At 45.4% G+C, this 23,467-nt stretch overlaps 1 protein-coding gene across 1 annotated transcript in view; it reads left to right on the forward strand.

Moving 5' to 3' along the window:
* ITIH5 (inter-alpha-trypsin inhibitor heavy chain 5) overlaps nucleotides 1-23,467 on the forward strand; it is a 296,926-nt gene that overhangs the window by 90,258 nt on the left and 183,201 nt on the right. Inside the window, exons 4-5 of the mRNA XM_085653539.1 lie at nucleotides 15,131-15,232; nucleotides 15,660-15,904. Of these exons, the coding sequence (XP_085509665.1) occupies nucleotides 15,131-15,232; nucleotides 15,660-15,904 (347 nt within the window). The remainder of the gene's footprint in view (nucleotides 1-15,130; nucleotides 15,233-15,659; nucleotides 15,905-23,467) is intronic.

Here is a 23,467-nt window from a genome sequence, read left to right on the forward strand (position 1 = left end):
ATGGTGGTCACTCCTTATGGTGTCTTCTGGCTGTGAACATGGTGGTCCCTCCTTATGGTGTCTTCTGGCTGCGAACATGGTGATCCCTCCTTATGATTTCTTCTGGCTGCGAACATGGTGATCCCTCCTTATGGTGTCTTCTTGCTGCGGACATGCTGGCCCCTCCTTATGATGTCTTCTGGCTGCGAACATGGTGATCCCTCCTTATGGTGTCTTCTGGCTGCGAACATGCTGGCCCCTCCTTATGGTGTCTTCTGGCTGCGAACATGCTGGCCCCTCCTTATGGTGTCTGCTGGCTGCGAGCATGGTGGTCCCTTTATGGTGTCTTCTGGCTGGTACATGGTGGTCACTCCTTATGGTGTCTTCTGGCTGCGAACATGGTGGTCCCTCCTTATGGTGTCTTCTGGCTGTGAACATGGTGGTCACTCCTTATGGTGTCTTCTGGCTGCGAACATGCTGGCCCCTCCTTATAGTGTTTTCTGTCTGCGAACATGGTGGTCCCTCCTTATGGTGTCTTCTGGCTGTGAACATGGTGGTCCCTCCTTATGGTGTCTTCTGGCTGGTACATGGTGGTCACTCCTTATGGTGTCTTCTGGATGCGAACATGGTGGTCCCTCCTTATGGTGTCTTCTGGCTGGTACATGGTGGTCACTCCTTATGGTGTCTTCTGGCTGCGAACATGGTGGTCCCTCCTTATGGTGTCTTCTGGCTGTGAACATGGTGGTCACTCCTTATGGTGTCTTCTGGCTGCGAACATGCTGGCCCCTCCTTATAGTGTTTTCTGTCTGCGAACATGGTGATCCCTCCTTATGGTGTCTTCTGGCTGCGAACATGCTGGTCCCTCCTTATGGTGCCTTCTGGTTGCGAACATGCTGGCCCCTCCTTATGGTGTCTTCTGGCTGTGAACATGCTGGCCCCTCCTTATGGTGTCTTCTGGCTGTGAACATGGTGGTCCCTCCTTATGGTGTCTTCTGGCTGGTACATGGTGGTCACTCCTTATGGTGTCTTCTGGCTGCGAGCATGGTGGTCCCTCCTTATGGTGTCTTCTGGCTGGTACATGGTGGTCACTCCTTATGGTGTCTTCTGGATGCGAACATGGTGGTCCCTCCTTATGGTGTCTTCTGGCTGGTACATGGTGGTCACTTCTTATGGTGTCTTCTGGCTGCGAACATGGTTGTCCCTCCTCATGGTGTCTTCTGGCTGTGAACATGGTGGTCACTCCTTATGGTGTCTTCTGGCTGCGAACATGCTGGCCCCTCCTTATAGTGTTTTCTGTCTGCGAACATGGTGGTCCCTCCTTATGGTGTCTTCTGGCTGTGAACATGGTGGTCCCTCCTTATGGTGTCTTCTGGCTGGTACATGGTGGTCACTCCTTATGGTGTCTTCTGGATGCGAACATGGTGGTCCCTCCTTATGGTGTCTTCTGGCTGGTACATGGTGGTCACTCCTTATGGTGTCTTCTGGCTGTGAACATGGTAGTCCCTCCTTATGGTGTCTTCTGGCTGTGAACATGATGGTCACTCCTTATGGTGTCTTCTGGCTGCGAACATGCTGGCCCCTCCTTATAGTGTTTTCTGTCTGCGAACATGGTGGTCCCTCCTTATGGTGTCTTCTGGCTGCGAACATGGTGGTCCCTCCTTATGGTGTCTTCTGGCTGGTACATGGTGGTCACTCCTTATGGTGTCTTCTGGCTGCGAACATGGTGGTCCCTCCTTATGGTGTCTTCTGGTTGCGAACATGCTGGCCCCTCCTTATGGTGTCTTCTGGCTGTGAACATGCTGGCCCCTCCTTATGGTGTCTTCTGGCTGTGAACATGGTGGTCCCTCCTTATGGTGTCTTCTGGCTGGTACATGGTGGTCACTCCTTAAGGTGTCTTCTGGCTGCGAGCATGGTGGTCCCTCCTTATGGTGTCTTCTGGCTGGTACATGGTGGTCCCTCCTTATGGTGTCTTCTGGCTGCGAACATGGTGATCCCTCCTTATGATTTCTTCTGGCTGCGAACATGGTGATCCCTCCTTATGGTGTCTTCTTGCTGCGGACATGCTGGCCCCTCCTTATGATGTCTTCTGGCTGCGAACATGGTGATCCCTCCTTATTGTGTCTTCTGGCTGCGAACATGCTGGCCCCTCCTTATGGTGTCTTCTGGCTGCGAACATGCTGGCCCCTCCTTATGGTGTCTTCTGGCTGCGAGCATGGTGGTCCCTCCTTATGGTGTCTTCTGGCTGGTACATGGTGGTCACTCCTTATGGTGTCTTCTGGCTGCGAACATGGTGGTCCCTCCTTATGGTGTCTTCTGGCTGTGAACATGGTGGTCACTCCTTATGGTGTCTTCTGGCTGCGAACATGCTGGCCCCTCCTTATAGTGTTTTCTGTCTGCGAACATGGTGGTCCCTCCTTATGGTGTCTTCTGGCTGTGAACATGGTGGTCCCTCCTTATGGTGTCTTCTGGCTGGTACATGGTGGTCACTCCTTATGGTGTCTTCTGGATGCGAACATGGTGGTCCCTCCTTATGGTGTCTTCTGGCTGATACATGGTGGTCACTCCTTATGGTGTCTTCTGGCTGCGAACATGGTGGTCCCTCCTTATGGTGTCTTCTGGCTGTGAACATGGTGGTCACTCCTTATGGTGTCTTCTGGCTGGTACATGGTGGTCACTCCTTATGGTGTCTTCTGGCTGCGAGCATGGTGGTCCCTCCTTATGGTGTCTTCTGGCTGGTACATGGTGGTCACTCCTTATGGTGTCTTCTGGATGCGAACATGGTGGTCCCTCCTTATGGTGTCTTCTGGCTGGTACATGGTGGTCACTTCTTATGGTGTCTTCTGGCTGCGAACATGGTTGTCCCTCCTCATGGTGTCTTCTGGCTGTGAACATGGTGGTCACTCCTTATGGTGTCTTCTGGCTGCGAACATGCTGGCCCCTCCTTATAGTTTTTTCTGTCTGCGAACATGGTGGTCCCTCCTTATGGTGTCTTCTGGCTGTGAACATGGTGGTCCCTCCTTATGGTGTCTTCTGGCTGGTACCTGGTGGTCACTCCTTATGGTGTCTTCTGGATGCGAACATGGTGGTCCCTCCTTATGGTGTCTTCTGGCTGGTACATGGTGGTCACTCCTTATGGTGTCTTCTGGCTGTGAACATGGTGGTCCCTCCTTATGGTGTCTTCTGGCTGTGAACATGATGGTCACTCCTTATGGTGTCTTCTGGCTGCGAACATGCTGGCCCCTCCTTATAGTGTTTTCTGTCTGCGAACATGGTGATCCCTCCTTATGGTGTCTTCTGGCTGCGAACATGGTGGTCCCTCCTTATGGTGTCTTCTGGCTGGTACATGGTGGTCACTCCTTATGGTGTCTTCTGGCTGCGAACATGGTGGTCCCTCCTTATGGTGTCTTCTGGCTGTGAACATGGTGGTCACTCCTTATGGTGTCTTCTGGCTGCGAACATGCTGGCCCCTCCTTATAGTGTTTTCTGTCTGCGAACATGGTGGTCACTCCTTATGGTGTCTTCTGGTTGTGAACATGCTGGCCCCTCTTATAGTGTCTTCTGGATGTTGTCAGGACCAGAGGATAATGCAGAGTCAAGAGGGAACAATCACAGTGCGTCTGGCAAAGGCGCTTGGATCCCTGCCACTGCCTGGTACCTAGTTTGAGCAATACAGGCACCCAAAGATTCAAAGTTCAATGTTCCTTTATGAATGTGTGAGTCTTGGTGAGTGATTGAGTATTCATGAGAGAGTAATCATATGTAAGTGATCATGACTGTATGTAAGTGAGCGTGTGTGAGTGATCAGGTGCATGGGTGTCTGCCTGGAGGAGGGAGGAGGGAGGAGGGAGGAGGGAGGAGAAGGAGATCGGGAAAATGGTGACTGAACAATGATGCTGGCATGTTGAGGCCCTTTTGCTGAGGATTCTACATTCTTTTTTTATTGGGGGATATTCTTGACAGAATTCAATATTTATTACTTTTGTATTTTATCATCTATATTCCTCATCTATATTGATTGCCGAGGCTTGAGTATTTAAGATTGATGTAAGTGATACTTAGGAGCTATATAAATTGAGTAGCAGCACTGCTGTATGAACGTGTAAGATCTCCCTAGCTGTGCTGTCCTTGGCCTGTGATTGTGAGATTTGACATTCACTAAGGGTCCATGTCATTTGCTTCCTATAGATTCATTTCCCCTATACATTTCTAGTAAAACACACATTTCATCAGGAGATTGCCATCAATTAATGCAAGTTGAGGTATACAGCACCCTGTAAAGACAATGAGGGTCTCAATAGTGAACTTTCTCTTCTAAGGGTGAACGACAAACCTTTCTTCAATAGCTCATAGTGATCATGCTTTGATGGTGCAGCACTTGTTTTCCTCTATGCTCTATGTAACCAAACAGTATTCATGTTTGGCAATAAACAGCTAGATTGTGCATGCTCATAAACATTGCACCCTGGTTTCCCAACTTAGCCTCGCCCACTATTTGCATGTAGTTTATAGCAATAAGACATCACATGCTAGAGACACATGCCCGCCCGAGGCCAGGGCATGGCTGAGCTGCCTGGCATGGATTCATGGCTTGGATGCCACGGGGATAAGATCACTTTTCAACTTAATGATATTCAGATGGATTGCTGAAATACATCTACATGCTGTGTGCAGATAAATGTCACGTGGTCGTAACAGACGTGACATCAGGAGAGATACTATGGCAGCCTTGAGCATAAACCCTGACTCCGGATCCTTTTAAAGGGTAGTAACATGTAGACCATGACATCCAAGGGCATTAATGCCACCTTGCTTTGGATCCCCCCGCGTCCCACCACTTCCTCCGGTAGTTCTGTTCTTTGGAAGCCTGAGCCATCATAGCTGGTAAGAGGTCCCAGGTCACGCGTGACTCCCTAAGTCAATCTATACGCTTTAACTAATGGCATATTGGATATAGCACTGCGTGCAAAGAGCTATTGGTTTATAAGTCGGCACTAGCTGAATGTACCACACAGAACACTTGGCCCTTTGGAAGTTATATATTTAATGCATGTTTTATAGGCAACTCATCCCCTAGTTCATTCATGTTTTGGCTCAGAGCCCTGCTTCACTTCCTTCTGAGAGTTAAGGCTTCTCTCCTCAGACCAGCCCTTCATAAAGGGTCATATGTGATGGGAAGGGTTTGGAAGGATCCAACTGCTGATTATATTAATTCCCGCCAGGAAGGGCGGGAGGATTAGATTGTCACTGTCTACGCCTGCGAGTGATAGGAGGCCACCAGTGGCTATTACTTGAAGCCACAGCTGCCTGGTGACATCAGTATTCAGCTGAAACAACACACACAGGGACACTCGCAATAATATGTGGGATAATGTGCAACATATAGAAGGATATAAATATTATACCAGACTCCCAGTACGGATTAGGTTACAATCTAAACCGTCTTCAAACTCCAAACAGTTCCATGAATGAGAGAACAAATGAATGAATTATGTAATGTCTTCAGCCTGAACAATGACCCAGCCCTCTCTTAGCACACCTTTGAGATTGGGTGCAGCTGAAGTAGTTTTAACATGAAGCATCATGGGACTGTAAGCCGAATCCAAGCGTCCATGGACTGGCTCTCTAAAGATCTGCTTCTGACTGCACAGGCTCCGGTGCATAAGCAGGATTACTCTGTCCGCCAATATAACATGGATTTCAATGTGCTCCATTTACTGTGTTGGCCCTTGAACATGTGGGTAGGTTTGTGTACTTGTACGCAGTGAGAAAATGTAAAGTTCTTGTTCTTATGCCTAAGCATAAGGAGGAGCTTAGTATCTTACTTCTCAAGTCTTAAAATCTAAATGCAGCAAGTGTAATTTTTATCAAGGCTTTGTGGCAGCGAAGTATCAATCAATCATCAATCAATCAGGTTTTTAGAGCACAAGCTACTCACCTCAACAGGAACGCGTCTCAAGGTGCTTTGGGAAAGGGGTCAGGGGGATGGGGGGGGGGTCTGCAGATCCTGGATGTTCACTGAGTTCCATCGAAGAGCCAGGTCTTGAGGCCCTTCAGGAACTTAGGGAGCAATGTGGTCTGTTGGAGGTGGAGAGGGAGGGAGTTCCATGCCTTGGCCGCAAGAAGGGAGAAGGAGCACCCCCCTGTTCTGCTTTTCTTGATCCGAGGTACAGTTGCTAGGGAGAGCTGGCCCAAGCGGAGACAACGCTGGCAAACATGGAGCACGAGGCGGTGGTTCAGGTTGGCAATCCGGTGTTGTGGAGGGCCTTGTGTGCATGGGTGAGAAGCTTGAACGTGATTTTCTTCTCGATGGGGAACCAATGTAAGGTCCGGAGGTGTTGGCTGATGTGGCTGTGGCACGGTAGGTTGAGGAAAAGTCTGGCGGCTGCGTTCTGGATGCTCTGGAGTTTGCGGGGGATGTTCTTGTTGATCTCGGTATCACACAAAGTGGCACAAACCACTGCAAAGTCTTGAATTGGGCAAATCTTGTGCAAATCCTGTGCAAATCTTGACTTGTTCTTCTTTGCGATATGTTGCATTAAGGTGTTGTCCTGAGGATGGTACATGGGCATTCCCATGCAATCAACAATGGATTTTGACCCAACTTAAAAAGGTAGACCGCGTGTAGCACCCAAAAAAAGGATGTTCCCTCCAGACAGGTTTCACATTTCAGAAACGTTTTTTTTCCTCAAAGCTTTTCTAACTTTGCATGTGATCTGTAATGTATAGATATAACTTTTAAGCTTTATCTGAGCATAGTATGATACCCTTCCTGTACAAAGCCTAAGCTAGACATCACACACTCACCCTTGTATTATAGTGTAAGGGTGTGTGCATAGCTCAGGCAGCCTAAAGTGCTCCAGCACAGGGGGATGGAGCCACAGCATCATGTCTGTGATTGGTGCACTGTGTTGCATGGCTTAATATCCCATCCGCATTGCCAAGATCCCCACACAGCAATCTACTGTAACCTCCAGGTCACATTTACCATTTGCTCTTGAAAGGTGATAAATGGAAAAGTTAAAGTCCAAGGGCCTGATTCACAAACGTAGCTTACACTTTTGAGTAAGTGTACACTTTGGAGTAAGTTTACTACATTTGTTGTTTATAAACTCCAAGTGTAAACATACTACAAAGGAATAAGTTACATGTCCCCAATGCCAGAGTAAAGTAATTGTCTTACTCTTGTGTGGATGGGTGATGCTTCCCCTTAAGCCCTCTCTGACTCTCCCTAGACCCGTCTACTTCTCCCTAATCACATCTACCTTAGGAGTAAGTCTGCCCCTTTTCCCGCCCACTCCCCCGTATCTCTTCCATGTTTACTACTAAAAGCTATATTTTAGTATGCAGGGCCTCTGCAGGAGGGGAGGACATCTCCACACAAATTAGTACAGGTAAAACTCAAATGTGGTAGTACTACAAACAGTACTGCAAAATGCAGATTGTGAATTTGGCTCCAAGGAATCAGGGAAAACGTGCATAAAACGACCATGATGAGAGATCATTCAGAACTTTGAATTCCGGTTGTGATCGCTCACTATTGAATTAATGGGAATCTCATAATGAAGGTCTGTCTGTGTTCACAATGCTCAGAATACAAATGTTCTATTTGCAGTGGGAATGCTGTCAAAATGCTTACAATTTTAGAAGGGTATTCATAGAACCCTCTAACATGAAGTTTTTTTAGTCTCTTGAAATGAATCATGGCTGGTGTGCCTGGATTGCATGGTATCTGGAAGGGTCAGACAGTGGGTTTCTTGAAGCTGAGAAGCCAGCAGGGTTGGAGAGGAGTAATTTGTCAGTTTCACACGTTAGACAAAAAGTCACATGGTCTGGCAAGATCCTGCTTCGTCACTGAGAAAAGGAAACATGGAGCACATAGTTCGAGCTTGTATATGAGGAGTAGAACATGTCCCATCAGTATAAACTCTTATCTGTGGGTTAAGAAAGGAAAGGGGAATCTGGTGGTCCGCACTGTGCACATGAGACACAATCAGCGGCAACATATTTATGGCATAGGACAGGCACATTAGTTTGGTGGTAATATGTTTTAATTTTATGTTTATGACACGTTATGTTGCAGCTTTGTACAGTAACATTGGATGGCAACCTTTGTAGTGAAATAATGTTGCTTATTCTTTAACTGCAACGTCGAACACGGCGATTTGCCCCCCCTTCACCCAGTGGGCACAAAAATGCAATGGGAAGTGTACTACAATAGGTACTTTAGTATGTCGTATTTCCAGCTGTATGTTGTTTTTTTGCATAAACTGAATAAAGATTATTGAAAAAAAAAAAAGGAAAGGGTAAAATAAATAATGAGAGCCTTTATTGGGAGAGGCATTTAAGAACCTAAAACTACTGAAGCTGAGACTGTGACGTCTAAGGAAAGAATGTAAGGAGTTTAAACGAGAGTGAGGATTTATTGCATTTACATTTGTACTTAAAGGTTTTCCAGTAGGAGACCATTGAAAAGTATGCAAATCGTGAACATTAAACTGGTGTTTGAAGAGTGGCTGTTTCTGCTACTAAACCTTTCCCTAAGTCATGGCAACCTGTGCGCCACCTCCATAATACTCAAATGAGAACATCTCTAAAGCATGGTTGGCTAATGCGTGAGCCTTTAGCGGAAGGGTTGTTTGATATCTTGCTTTAGACCTGCCGTGGTCATTCATTTAAACAAGTGGTGCAAGATTAAATTGAGGACAGGTGAGTTGTATCTTTGGATTAGTTCTGGATGGGGAGACAGACCACTAAAACATGTCCATCTTCCCAAGGCCAGGAGTACTGTAAATAGTGGCCTAGCCATCTTTGGGTAAGCCTCTTTGATCTGGTGAGTAGGTTTTCCGGAGCAGCACCAAGCACAATTGTCACATGGAAACGACACCATGCTACAAGTGAAAAATAAACAGTAATCGACATGATAAATAATCGTGACCACTGCTATTACTCTTAGCAGTAAATTCCTTACTTGTTTGGCTTGTCTTTTCCATTAGAGAAGAAGACTAACTATGACATGCGCAATTCGAAATTGGATCCATCTAAAAAAGCATTGGTTAAGCCAATATGTCCAGCTTTAAGTGCTAATGCATGAAAGCACAAGCATGAACACGTGCTATTTGCATGTGTTGTGTGCAGCAATGCTATTTAATGCAATAATATCAGAACTGCTGGATTACTTTCTGTATACAATGCATATTGGAATTAATGAATGTGATAGTGTGATGAATGAGTATAATTCCATGTAATAAGTCTCTCTTCCATTTCAACAAAACCACCTCCTAGAGGTCAGAATGATACTACAAACAGTCAGTAACACGAGGTGAGAGAGATCCTTTCCTCTGTGTGGAGTATAAACCCACTCTAGATAGATTTTATGGAATTGGTAACATGAGGCCATCATGACAGCTTTGCTATCAAGCCAGAACTAAAAAGGAGGAGTTAATCACAGACTACTGGACCATAGCCGCTGTATATGAAAACATGAGAAAAATAGTGACATGTATAGTCTTATTAGTCATCCCCGCTGACCTGCAGCTTAAGCTTAGAGGCACAACGAATGGGACCAATGGATGGCCATGCCCGTGCCAATCTGGGTGATTCGCTGAAAAAAGACAAACAGTGATGGATGGAGATACTTAAAGAAATATTAACCAGCTGTGAGTACATTGGTTACCATTCCAGTCTATCTGTTTTTTGCTTGCCTATGCATTGCATTTATACAAATCAATCAATCAATCCATTTGTAGAGCGCGCTACTCACCCGTGAGGGTCTCAAGGCGCTAGAGGGGGTGGGGGACGAGCAGCTACTGATCGAACAGCCAGGTCTTGAGGAGTCTCCTGAAGGTCAGTAGGTTCTGTGTCTGCTGCAGGTGGATGGGGAGGGTGTTCCATGTCTTGGTGGCGAGGTGGGAGAAAGATCTGCCGGCGGTGATCGTTCGGCGGATGCGTGTGATGGTGGCGAGGGTGAGGTCAGTGGAGCGCAGCTGGCGGTTCGGCTTGTAGAAGGTGAGTTGTTCATTGAGGTATGCTGGTCCGGCGTTGTGAAGTGCTTTGTGACTGTGGGTGAGGAGCTTGAAGGTGATCCTCTTGTTGACCGGGAGCCAGTGTAAGTGTCTTAGGTGGGAGGTGATGTGGCTGTGGCGAGGGATTCCGAGGATGAGGCGTGCGGAGGCGTTTTGTATGCGTTGAAGTCTTTTTTGGAGTTTGGCCGTGGTTCCCGCGTAGAGGGCATTGTCGTAGTCTACTCTGCTGCTGACGAGGGCTTGGGTGACCGTCCTTCTGGTTTCGGTGGGGATCCAACTGTAGATTTTGTGGAGCATGCAGAGGGTGTTGAAGCAGGAGGAGGAGACAGCGTTGACTTGCTGGGTCATAGAGAGCGTTAAGTCCAGGATGAACCCCAGGTTGCGTGCGTGGTTGGTTGGTAGCCCCCAGCATGGCCAGCTACCAGGAGTCATCCCATGCGGAGGGGGTGGCGCCGAGAATGAGGACCTCCGTCTTGTCAGAGTTCAGTTTCAGACGGCTGGTCTTCATCCACTCTGCAACGGCCTTCATTCCCTCGTGGAGGTTGGATTTGGCGGTGGTCGGGTCCTTGGTGAGGGAGAGGATCAGCTGGGTGTCATCGGCGTACGAGATGATGTTGAGGTGGTGCGATCAGACGATGTTGGCGAGTGGTGCCATGTATATGTTGAAAAGGGTCGGGCTGAGGGATGATCCTTGGGGTATGCCGCAGGTGATCCTGGTGGCTTCGGATCGGAAAGGTGGGAGGCGGACTCTCTGGGTTCTGCAGGTGATCCAGTTCAGGGTTTTGTCGCAGATCCCTGAGTCGTGGAGGTGTGTGCGCAGGGTGCAGTGGCAGACGGTGTCGAAGGCGGCCGAGAGGTCCAGGAGGATGAGGGCCGCGGTTTCGCCATTGTCTAGCAGGGCCCTTATGCCGTCGGTGGCGGCGATGAGGGCGGTTTCGGTGCTGTGATTGCTGCGGAAACCGGATTGGAAGGAGTCCAAGATGTTGTTCTCCTCGAGGAAGTGGGTCAGTTGTCTGTTGGCGGTTTTCTCAATGACTTTCGCTGGGAACGGGAGCAGGGAGATGGGTCAAAAGTTCTTGAGGTCCTTTGGGTCCTTTGGATCTCCGTGTGTTTCTAGCTCTCCGGGAAGGTAGCGGTCTTGAAGGAGCTGTTGATGATCGCTGTTGGCGTCATAGCGGTATCAGTTGTTGTGGCGCTCGCGGGGGCCAGGGGGTCTGGCGCTGGGCGCAGTCCAGGCACGGACTGGTGCTGACGGGCTTGCCTTCGGGGCGCCAGCGGCACGTCCGCTGCGGGACAGCGCAGCAGTCGCCATAAGTAGGGGAAGGGGGCGGGAGCAGATGTCGGGAGGCGGGAGTGGGGTTGAGTAGGGGGCAGGCCACAGGGTCTGCAGTGGCCAGCAGCGGCGGGAAAAAAGGGGCAGTAGCGAGGGGAAAAAATTCAACAGTAGCGAGGGGAGAATTAATTAAATGAAACAGAAGGAAAACAGTTCAGCAGGGGCAGCAGAGGGATTGAACAGAGAGCGCGGGAGCGGGAGATGACGGATGGCACACAGGCGACCTGAGACGTGGGGACGGTCTGTTGGCTCGAACCCTGCTCAACCAAAGGTCTCTGTGCTGTGCTGGCGCGGTGATCAGTAAGATGGAGCTGCTGGGGAGGGTGCTGGCCTTGGCCGAGAGGTCAAGGTTTCACGCTCTCTCCCCCGCAGCAGTCGCCAAATGGACCTACAGTTTACAAACATGTCTTGTTCCATCCAAAAATGCAAAGGCCCACTAGCATAGATAGGCCGAAGGTCAATTGGAATAAAATACTACCCATAGGAACTCACACTGATTAAGAAGTGTCAGTGCAATGATTTCCACCCACTAATTTCTTGTTGTCCAAACGCTAGGAATGATATCTTTATTAGAGAGATTACTGAGCTACACTATGTGACAGCATACATATGGGTAATTAGGTGTGAAGTGAAGAACAGAAAATGTGTACTTTTTGATGTAGTGGTTAGGTCCATATAGTAAGGGACATCTTAAAAATGTTGGGGGCCCTGGGCCAAACGTATTTTGGGGGCCCCTGTTCAGAAAAGCTCTAAATGTATGATCGAATTTCATGTCCTTTTTGGCCAGGTCTCTGACAGGCACACTCCTCCAAATTCCAAATGAATTTACATCTAATAATCTGGGATAGTGATGTGTGTTTTCAATATTGTAACACAGCAGCAGCTCACTAATATTGCTGCAAATAATCTCTGTGACCCCTTCCCATTCCTAATATGTGAGGTCCTGTTCTATCAGGGGCCCCTTGAAAGGCTGTGGGCCCTAGGTCAGAGCCCACTATGCACATGCCTTAAAACGTCTCTGCATATAGTGGACACATTATGATTGTAGGTCGAAATTATCGACATTGATATATTGACAAACAATCAAAATTTGCACTCTTGCTAAATGAAATAATATTTGGAGACACCATTGCTACCTTTTTATCACTGAATTTGATCTGCAATCGAATGAAGTAGGAATGCGGCTTTTTCATATAGACGTCCACGAGGAAAGGCCAACGATTTCTAGATGTTGGCTCTCTTGAGTCCGAGTAGGCAGGACAGACAAAGTGAAGGTTGCATTGAGGGATGATTAACACTTGTGCGCACGCAAGAAACAAGCATTTGCAATGCAATAGGTCTTGCATTTGCAAGAGTTTGAGCTATTGGCACTGTAAATGTAAATGCCTTTTACTTATGCGTTTAAAAAAATCCTTTTGTACTTATAGCCCTTGCTTATGAGAAGCAAGGCTGGCAGTCTCTTTTACTGCCAGCCTTGTTTCCCGTAAGCAAGGACTATACGTACAAAGTGCGTGTTTATGCACCGCTTGCAGGTTTTCAAAACAAATGAATAAAAGTCATTGTCATATACAATGCCAATAGCTCCAACTCTCGCAAATGCGAGACCTATTGCATTGCAAATGCTTGTTTTGTTTTGAGGTGCAGGCGCTTCTTTAATGCCATTCATAAAAAAACGTAGGTGCAACACCTTCATCGCAGATTTCATGCCTAAGTATGTATCTTGGCGTTGTGTGAATCTAATTTTGAATATTCCACCGTTAACCCAGGTTTCTGACCATTCAAAAATATATCTAATCATAAGAAACCAGCTAGTACTTTTCATTTATAACTAAAATGTCCCATATAAATGTTCTTAAGGTAAGTAGGGAGGGGCTTGTTTGATTTTGTGTGACAGTTCGCTGTTCCTCCTATAACACACACTCAAACATGATCCCTTCTTGGGCCATTATCACAAAAAAGGGGAATTCTGCCACTGGAATTGAGGTTTAAAGCACTGAGATCAGGGATATCCAGAAGTGCAATACCCTCCCGGGTACCTCCCTCAATTCCCGTTGAAGTGATCCCTTCCCCTGCAGACTATTACCTCTCCTTCATAGTCTCCCATGTTGTTCCCGTTGCAGCCGGTGAGCTTAGCACGATACTGCGAGAAGTGGAAAAGATCGGGCGCAGCTATTTTTTGTCACTTCCGTTGCGCTTGCCAACACAGACAAGAAGTGTCCTTCAGTCTCTAAAGACGCTTGTACTTTTGCTACCAAATCGGACCGTTCAAAGAAATCAACAAAACGTGTCAAAAAGTGAATCAAACTTATTTGTCTTACGAGTATATATGCCTATTTTAGTTGAAGTCAGACTAAAATAATCGACCATTCTTCTGTACCAGTATATAAAATAAAGTATAGTTAACGAGAATCGTTATTTTTAAATTACCTGCTACTTGGTATTATGTAGCTTGTCTACTACACTGCTCTAATAAACAGTCTTCTTTAAGATGTCTATCGAACTCACCACCTCAACCTCTTCCTTTTCAAGTTATTTAATGACGGGGTTTCTGCTTAGACGCTGACCTGCCGGAAAAGCGCTACAGTGTGGCCGGGTTCGCTTTTCTATGCTCCAGGGCTTGGTTGGTTGGCTTTTTCATGACTTCCGCCTCTGAAGCACCTATTGATTGGCTGAATTCTGCGGGATATTAAGAGTGACCCGTGTTTGCCTAACTTCAAAGCTAGGATGGCGAAGAAACTAGAATGACAGGAAGAATGTGATGCTAGAGGCCTGAAGTATGGAATGGGAGGCGCTGTGTAAATTGTGATGTATCGCTATTTATATAGCGCTTTCCGTATCCTTAGCGAGACTCAGTATAGGGAATGGATGAGGGAATTTGACCCAATGTTGGGACGACGATGCATTGTGTCGGGTAAATGCACTGGGTGATGTATTGGAGGTGAGAGAGGTCAAGAGTAGGTGAAAGTCGGGTGTACTACGCATAGGGATGCAAGAAGCTCAGTGCATGTGCAGTGGTTGAAAGGCACAGTTCAGAAAAGGGAGTGGGAGCTCTGAAAAGGAGGTGAGTAAAACATCGAGAGAGCGAAAATTTCACAAGAATACACCCGATTCCTACAGGAGGCTTTAAAATCACTTTGCTTTGTTCTTAACTGCACCAATAAACTTTGGTGAGCAACCATGCGTCGGAGCGTGATGAGCTCCGAAAGCTCCTTTCGCCTTTTCGTCGGGCGAAGCACTTTCTTATCTTTAGGGAGGGCCATCTGACCCTCCTTAAAGATAAGAAACTGCGACAAAAGGAAAGCAGTCTAGCCAGTCCGGGTGGGCCGGACAAAAAGCGAAAAGAAGGCACCCCAGAAAGCTTATTTCCAATGGCAGGCCACCATTTACCATAAAAGGTGACGCAAGCCAATGGGAATAAGGGGCGGGGCTTCAAGCCCTTTTCAGTACTCATGTGCATTAAATCTTGCTGAGCGATTTGCGCATGTGCGCAGCAACGCTAGGCGAGACCTAAAGAGGGACAGGAAAGTTAAAATGTTTCCAAACTATTTACCCAAAATATTTCAAGATATTTCCGAGAGAGGCTGAGACCGGTGAAAAGTGCAAAAAACAAGAGAATGTATGGAGAAATATTCTCTCTGGGTTTGGGACAGGTGTGGAGATAATCTATTGTGGCTGTAAATAGCTCCCATACTTGTGAGTTTGCAAAGGTTTAGCTTTGGCCTGGCTCCACTCAATGACCAACAGCTAGAAGCTGTCTCCTTCCAGATGTGTAATGCTGAATCAATCTGTCTTCCAGGATTATTGGCGGGCAGACATATTACAGTGAAGTTGCCTGGAAGCCAAAGGTGTCTGGTGACACAGACAACAGCAAGAACAGCAATGGGAACAATGAGCGTGGGTGAGTATTGGCGAGCAGTTGCATGCTTGTGTGGCCAGAAAAAGTGTGACTAACTTCCTTGTGTTTTGTCCCTATCCTTCAATTTCTTTTATCGAATCTTGCCTATTGGGATATATGGAAGCACTTTAACAAGAGGAGCATGGGAGACAACTGGACCACGTTAACATTCTTTAGGCTCTTTTCAACTCTTCCAATATTAGTCTTATTCTTCATGTCACCTTCCCATAGCATCATTTTAGAGCTCCCAGGTTGCCTCCTTCCGGTCCCCAAGTTAGTACTATACCTGTGAGCGAGTACTTCATGATTTGCAAACACAATCACATACAACTCTGCTCTGCCTTCGGCTATTCCTCATGCATTTGTGAACTGTGATAGAATGTTGACTGCTCTATTTCTAATGCTGGGGTCTACATAATCTTTCATGCAGGGACAATGGGATGGAGACATTTAGAGCCACTGCCACTATTCCAGGTCGAATGAAGGGCATCTTCCTGTTGGCGTATGAGGAATTACTGCAGAGGCGACTGGGAAAGTATGAGCACACCATCAGCGTGCGGCCCCAGAACCTCGTGGGCAGGTTATTGGTGGAAGTGTATGTTCAGGAGCACACAGGCATCACCGACTTAGAAGTTCCCCCTCTGCAAAATAATAAGCAGAAGAGCAAATCCATTGGTAAGTTCCATGCTGCCTGTGAAGCTCAGCAGTGGTTATGGATGAAAGATTACAGTGGAGACCCCTGACGCGTGACTGACTGACTGAGTCACCAAGTGAGTGCAGATGCTGATATGATGCACACAGTTGAGTGAACTATGTTATGTTAATTCTATTTATATAGCGCATTAATGCCCTGAGGAGTCTAAGTGCTGTATGTGTCAGCAAAATGTAAATAAGTACTGCCAGAGGAGTTACCATGATTTAAACAACCAGGTCTTTACAGCACTTCTGAAAGATAGAAAACTTGGTTCATTCTTTATCCCCAGAGGGAGTGTATTCCATATTTTTGTTGCTTCCATCACAATGCTCCTTCCGCCCCATTGTGTTCTTTTAAAACTGGGCTTTATCAACAGGTTTGCAGTGGGTGATCGAAGTTTTCTCGCTTGCACATACTGCTTGAAGCTATGATTCAGAAAAGTCGGACCCAGATTATGGATTGCTATAGGTTAGACAGAGTACCTTAAAAGATATTCTTTGTTTAATCAGGAGCCAATGTAGGTCTTTAAAAGTTTGACTCACTGAGCAAAATTTTGGGATTTTCAATAGGAGTCTTGCTGCAACATTTTTTCAAAACCTGAATCTCATTTAGGTTATATTTCGGAGTCATCAGACGCTAACTGTTGCAATAATCTATTTTTGATAGTATTAGCGCAGTGACTAGAGTTTTTTGCAGGTTGGCTGGTATAAAAGGCAGAAACTTTTTAATTAGTCTGAGAGTGTTGAATGTGGAGGAGGTGAGTGTTTTTACTTGATCTGTAAAATTGAGTTTGTTATCGATGCTTACTCCTAGATTTCGTGCTTTATCCACCGGGGTAGGGATTTTGCCCATAGTAGTTAGCCATACCTCAGGGCCCCAAAAATTTAGTTCTCGGACAAATAATAACACATTGGTCTTTTCTGAGTTTAACTTAAGGCAATTTTTATCCATCCAATTTTGGACAGCTCTCATGGAGTTTAGAAATCTGTTTCCAGTGCAACCAGTGTTTTTCCCCATGGAGACGACAATTTGGGTGTCGTCAGCATTGGACGTAAGCGAGAAACCAAACTTTCTTATCAGCACTGCGAATGGGGAAACATAAATATAGAGTAGGGCTAAGCGAAGAACCCTGTGGGACTCCGCAAGGCAAGGAAAACGAATGGGAGGAGAAGTTGTCTAATTTCACAACTTGTTCCCGCTCTGCTAGGTAGGGTTTCAGCAACTTCCATGCCTGACCTGTGATTCCACATGTCTCTAGGCAGTTTAGAAGTAGTTTGTGGTCGACAGTGTCAAATACCGCCGAGAGATCAAGCAGGATCAGAAGATCCCCTTTTCCCTGATCTAATTCCTGCCTGATCTCTTCCGTTGCCTTAAGCAGTGCTGTCTCCGTGCTGTGGCCGGATCGGAAACCAAATTGAGTGTTGTCCAGCAGTTTATTTGTTTCGATAAAAGAAACCAGCTGTTCGTTCAAGAATTTTTCAGCTATTTTCGCTGGTAATGGTAGGCAGGAAATTGGTCGATAGTTGCAGGATTCTTTCAGATGAAGAGAAGCTTTTTTCAGAAGAGGCATCACAACTCCTTTTTTCCAGATCTTAGGAAACATTCCTGTTTCACACATTATTTGAAAAATAGGCGTTAGTTTGGCTGCAGTGATTTCTGCTACTATTTTGGATATGTTTGGTGGGTATGGGTCCTCTGGTGATCCTGATGTGGTGGTGTTTAATAGGTTTATTATATACTCTGTTGATGGAGGGCTAAATTCATTGAAAGGTTTAATTGTATCAGGGTAGTGATCTCTCTCTCTCCCTCCCTGATGTTGACATCATGCATGGTTGATCATCAGTGAAATTTTTATAAATTGTGTCAACTTTTTCTAAAAATAAATCTGCTAGCGCATTACAAAAGGGCTGATTGATATTCATGGATTTGGTATTGTGATTGGTTGTTAGCTCAGTCACTGTGCGGAAGAGTACTTTGGTGGAGTTTTTTGCGCCCTCAATCTTATTTGTGAAATAAGTTACTTTAGCTTTCAATATGCTGTCTCTATATACTGCTATTAGCTGTTTATAATTTTCTTTTTCTTCCTCCTTATATGAGCCTCTCCATTTTCTGTCCTGTTTCCTGCAGTTTTGCTTACATTTCCTGAGTACTAGGTAAAACCATGGAGCTGATGGGTTTTGCAGCGTAAACCATATCATTTTAACAGGTGCAACCTGGTTTGATCCTGTTTCCTGCCAATTATTATACTGTTTGGCTGCTGTATCCACATCATTTCCTGTCTCTAATTTAATATTGTTTAGGATATTATTAAAATGATCTGCTTTCACATCTCGCCAGTTTGTGACATGTGGCAGACCCGGATTTCCCTGTGTTCTCATCCGGTGTTGGAAGTAGCAAATCAAAAAAGATTGTTTTATGATCTGTCCAGGCTAATTGAGTAGTCTTTATATTGTCTATATTATGATTGTTAGTAAAAATTCTGTCCAAACTATGCCCTGCCAAATGTGTTGGTTGAGGAACAACTTGCTCTAGGCCCAGAGCAGAGAGAATTTGTAGGAGAAGGATGGTGTCAGGATCTGACTTTCTTTCTAGATGATAGTTAAAATCTCCCAAAACTGTAAAATGATTTCATAAGATAAAGTTTTCTATATATTCGTTATTTCTTGGGGAAAGTCTTTCCTAGTGTTTGGGGGGTCTATAGAGTAGAATCCCCTTAAAGGATGTTTGTTTAGTGCTTTCTATCGAGAATGTGATTGTTTCTCCAAAGGATGATATAGATGGTTGACAATTGGTTGTTAAATCTTCCCTTACTATAATTGCAGCCCCTCCTTCCGCTTGTGTTTCCTGTCACATCCATAGATGTAAAAACCTTTTGGGAGGGCTGTCTGTATATCTACGTCACAAGTGATGTCCGCCCAAGTTTCTGTAAGAAAGGTGTTAGCTGATCTATGTGTCTCCATAAATAGATTACATTCATTACTATGCTTTATTAAGGATCTAGTATTTAATAAAACACATAATAGCTTATTTTTTCTAGTAATGTCGTTTGAATTGGGAACCATTAGTGTGTTGGTGTTCTTCATATGTTTTTGGGTATCTGGAGGTCCTGTTGACCGGAACTGTTTTAGTCTCTTAGAACAGCTTACTTGGTTTAGCATTTACTTTAAGCCCACAAATTGGGCAACACTTAGATGCTTTAGTCTTTATGCGGGAGCAATCAACATTTATACAACTTTCCATTTTGCCTTTATCCAATCTTAGTATTGTGTCTCGAGTCAAGTGTTCTACTTTAAAATTACCAGAATTTCCGGCCCTGGGCCCTGTCCAAGCGCGGACTGGCGCAGACGGGCTTGCCTTTGGACGGGCCAGCGGCGGGCAAGCTGCTCGCTTGGTCTTCCATGTATTTAACCAGTCCGCCCCGGAAATGGTGTCCTCCCCCGGAAGTAGTGCCCAACTAGACCGCTAACCCTTTCATCGAGTTAGCCAGAACGTCAAAGGAAAAGTATTCTGCACTCTCTCCGTACAATCGGGAGCCCCCGTGACGGACCAAAGAGTCAGAGACCTCTAATTAGGTAGGATTAAAAATGAATTAAACAGTGCCGGCGCTAAAATAGATTACAATAGTTTAAAATACCTCTTACATCTGGAGTGAGGGGCTGTTTCTTTGTATGTATGTATGCACTATTTCTACAGCACGGACCTAGCCAAAAGGCAGCATAAAGTCCATGAGTGATAAAAGAGGAAGCTGGGTTGTGAATGGTTAATGCATTGTGATTTAGTGTTCTTTATACAGGTGAGCCTTCAACTCCATCCGGTCCTGATAGATCCAAGGATGTTGTTTCATTTGCTGTGTGCATACATTGAAAAGGCCTGCTGTCTTGTTTTTTCTTCTATACACTTCTTATGCTTAGATTTACTAAGTCTTTGTGTTGCACATGCCTTGCACAAGATGATGCAGGGTATTCTCAAAGGCTTATTTGGAATTTACAATGCCACGCAAAGCCTGAACTCCATGGCGTTGCAAAGAAATGTAACACATTACAGCTGCTTGTGCTGCAATACATTACAATACAACTTGTGGTGTGCTCCATGGGTGAAGCATGGGCATTCCCAAGCATCCACCCATTGATTTTGGTGCATTCCCATATTTGCTAGCTTTAGATTGAACAAAGCTAGTAAACCTTGGAATGCGCCAAAATGCTAGCCCCAGTGAGATGTAATAAGGAGAAATATCTTTATTTCTCCTTGTTATTTCCTCTTTCCAAGTTAGGTGTATTCTGCAGCACACACTAAAAGAGGAAAATGCCTCTAACGGATTGTCTATGTGCAGGAAGGTGACCCTTCCTGCGCAAAATCAATCCTGCCTGTAACTTAAGCATTCTTTATCTTGAATTTTAAAGTACAGAGCTTTGTGGGACATGAATATGCCATACTTTGGAGGATGCTGTCAATCTTTTATGTGGCATCCGATACCCCATTGGTCAGGAATGCCCCCCTGCTTGTCGCTCCAGAACATTGAATAAATATGTGAGAGTTGGAAAGCAACTCAAATCTGCTGCCTGAAACTACAAGGCGAAGAAGGACTGCCTGCTGGAACCCTGGAACCCTGGTCTGTGCCCCGCCCCATTGGATTGCACTCCGAAGGACTGCTCCTGCTGTGCACTTGAAACTTCAGCCTGAGGACTTTGCCTTGCTTGAAAAATAATTAAGAAGTGGACTCCTTGAAAGCAACATGTTAACAGAGCTCACCTGCACCATCTCCCTCAAGAAGTCCATTAAGGAGTGGACTCCCTGAAAGCAACAGGTTAACAGAGCTCACCTGCAGCATTTCACCCCAGAAGTCCCCAACTTGAAGTGCACCCAGTGGACTTTTAAGGATTTGGCCAGGTGCATTGTGGGAACTGTAGTACCACCTTCCGAGGAACATCTCAGAGGCTCTGGAACCTTGGTTTTGTGTTGTGGACACATTGAACCTTCAAGAGGAACTTTATGCAGAGGTTCCAGAAGTTTGGAGACGTTTGGAGCATCTTTTGGAAATACGTCCATAAGCTGACCGACTTGACGCTGAGAGTCAAGCTGACTATCTTGCACCGCCTGATGGTGATTGTGGCTGCTGTTTGAGAAGGGCTCACACCCCTTCAACCAGCACCCCAATTTCTCACATATGTAGCAAATAAAACCCCAAAATATACCACATTCAAAAAACAAATAAAATAGTTCAGATAATCGAAAATAGTAAAGACATTCTATAAAGTACACCATACACAAACTAACCCCAGTGCAGTTCAAGTAACTTAAACTATGGTATTACCATATCATACAATTTAAATCCCATCCCAAGAATACTGGGGCTGCAAAGGTCTAAAAAATGGGCTAATCACCGCCATAATTTGGTGGCGTTTTCCTATGATTATTATTTTCAAGAGTTCCTGAAACAAATTTTACAAATCCCACAAAGACCATAAAAGAGGAACCCTCTAAACTTAATTTAATGACATCAAAACAAATGTGAATATCATATTCTTTAAACCATGAAAACAAATAAATCCTCAGGGGTTATACTCCCTACCACCTGCAAATCTGGATACTTAGTATTATAATCTATAAAAACAGTGGCAAATGACCCCTTCTGTGAAACAGAAAAGAACCCATTAAATCAATAGCCAACTTTCTCCAAGTTCTCCCCGGAAGCACCACTAGGCTTATAGGAAAACAATACATGCTGGCAGATTTATCACTTTTGCAACAGACCTCAAGCTCTTGCCCATCTACCTTTCATTGCATGAATTCCAGTCTACCAACCATCTCACAAGTTAGGTCTTGCCTAGTGACGTAGCGCATGCGCTGCTCGCTTGCGAGATCTATTGTTGTTGATTTAGCTTCCGAAGGGGGACAGGAGATGTGCACGCGCCCAGACAGGTGATGTGCACATGTACGGCTCACGGCGTTTGAGCACAACACGCGCATGGCGGCGCTTTCACTTTCCTAGTTGCTCTTGCAACACAATAATGCCTCTCTCTGCGACTGTCATCTCAAAAGAAGTCTGCCAGGCTCCCGGTGTTTGAGCACAACGCGCGCATGGCACACTTTCACTTTCCTAGTTGCTCTTGCAACACAATAATGCCTCGCTCTGTGACTGTCATCTCAAAAGAAGCCTGCCAGTCTCCAAACTATGGAACTGGCATCCATTTAAACAATGCCACCCTCTGCTACAAAAAATTCAGCTTAGATTTTGTTTGCCATGGTGTGCCTATATAATTAAAAGACTCTTGCGTGAATCCCGTCTGGTGTTTTTATTTTTTATTAATTGCATCCAGATGTGCTCTTGCGTTGGGCGGTCAAGCAATGCTGATTGGAACAATCTTGTGAAAATATCTTGGCTAATTTGACTTTTGTTTTGGATTCGCCACCGAGGCATGTCAAATAAAAGAGCCATCATGCAGCCCTGGCTTCCCACACAGCTGAAATTATACTGTTTCCTTCCCGTGCGACGGTGTTCCCATTCCTCTGTTTATTATGCAAATAATCTGGTGTTTATTCAGAGAAACCAACGTATTCTCAGCGTTTCATTTCATTTAACGGTTACGCAATCCCCTTCGGGAAGCCGCTGACATTTTCTGTTCTGAGGCGTTGTTTCTGCATCACTCAAGTATCTAACTGAAGGCAGAGGATCTAGCTGGTGCGATATGTCTCTGCTGCAGCTCTGTCGTGCTGTGACCTCTGACCTATCGAAACTCAGACAGGATTATCGCTCGCATTCAGAAATTTCCATCAATGGCGAATTGTAGCGATCTGCGGTATGCAACTAAACCAGTGTGCGCACATGCTGCCCAATCTCTCCAAACAAGTCATGTCTCTGTTTTGACACCCTGCCCAGATCTAAAACTTATACCAAATGCCATTTACACACAAGCATTGGCAAAGCTAATATGCCTGGTCCTATATGTTCGACCTTAACAAGCCTGCAATATTTTGTGCACATTTACACAATAGGCAATAAAAGTTTATAGGAAATAAAAAGTAAAAATACCGCCTCTGAAGGGTTACCTACTTGTCTCTGCAAAAAAAAATTAATGATAATAGTAAAACAAAATGACCCAGTGTCTAAATAAAACCGAAATGAAAGAGAAGACAGAATGACCTGCCCTGGTGCTAAAATGGGCAACTTTTTAGGTGGATGCACACATTTACACAAGCAAAAATGCTATCAATCTCAGTGAAGAGAGCCAAAGGAGGAAGGAGACTGAAACATTGCCCCCTGCTGCATATAGTGGTGAACCGAAGCAAAAGGAACATCGTTCCCGCCTGTATAATGCAAGTGTCAAGCTGTTGGTTTAGCTAATCTTTGCCTGTAAAGTATTGTGAGTGCACAGTGTGATGCACAAGAGTTTTTGAGTGTGATGCATTTTGTATGGCAGGTTTAAGGTGTGTTCTGTTAGTGTGTGTGGAGTGTTGAGGGCTTTTGCTGTTCTCTGTCATGTATAAATGACGTTATGTGTAGTATTTTGTTATGAGTGTAACTGGGTGCTGAGTAATGAGTGTTT

This window comes from Triturus cristatus, chromosome 4_1, assembly GCF_964204655.1.
Source record: "Triturus cristatus chromosome 4_1, aTriCri1.1, whole genome shotgun sequence".
Lineage (NCBI taxonomy): Eukaryota > Metazoa > Chordata > Amphibia > Caudata > Salamandridae > Triturus > Triturus cristatus.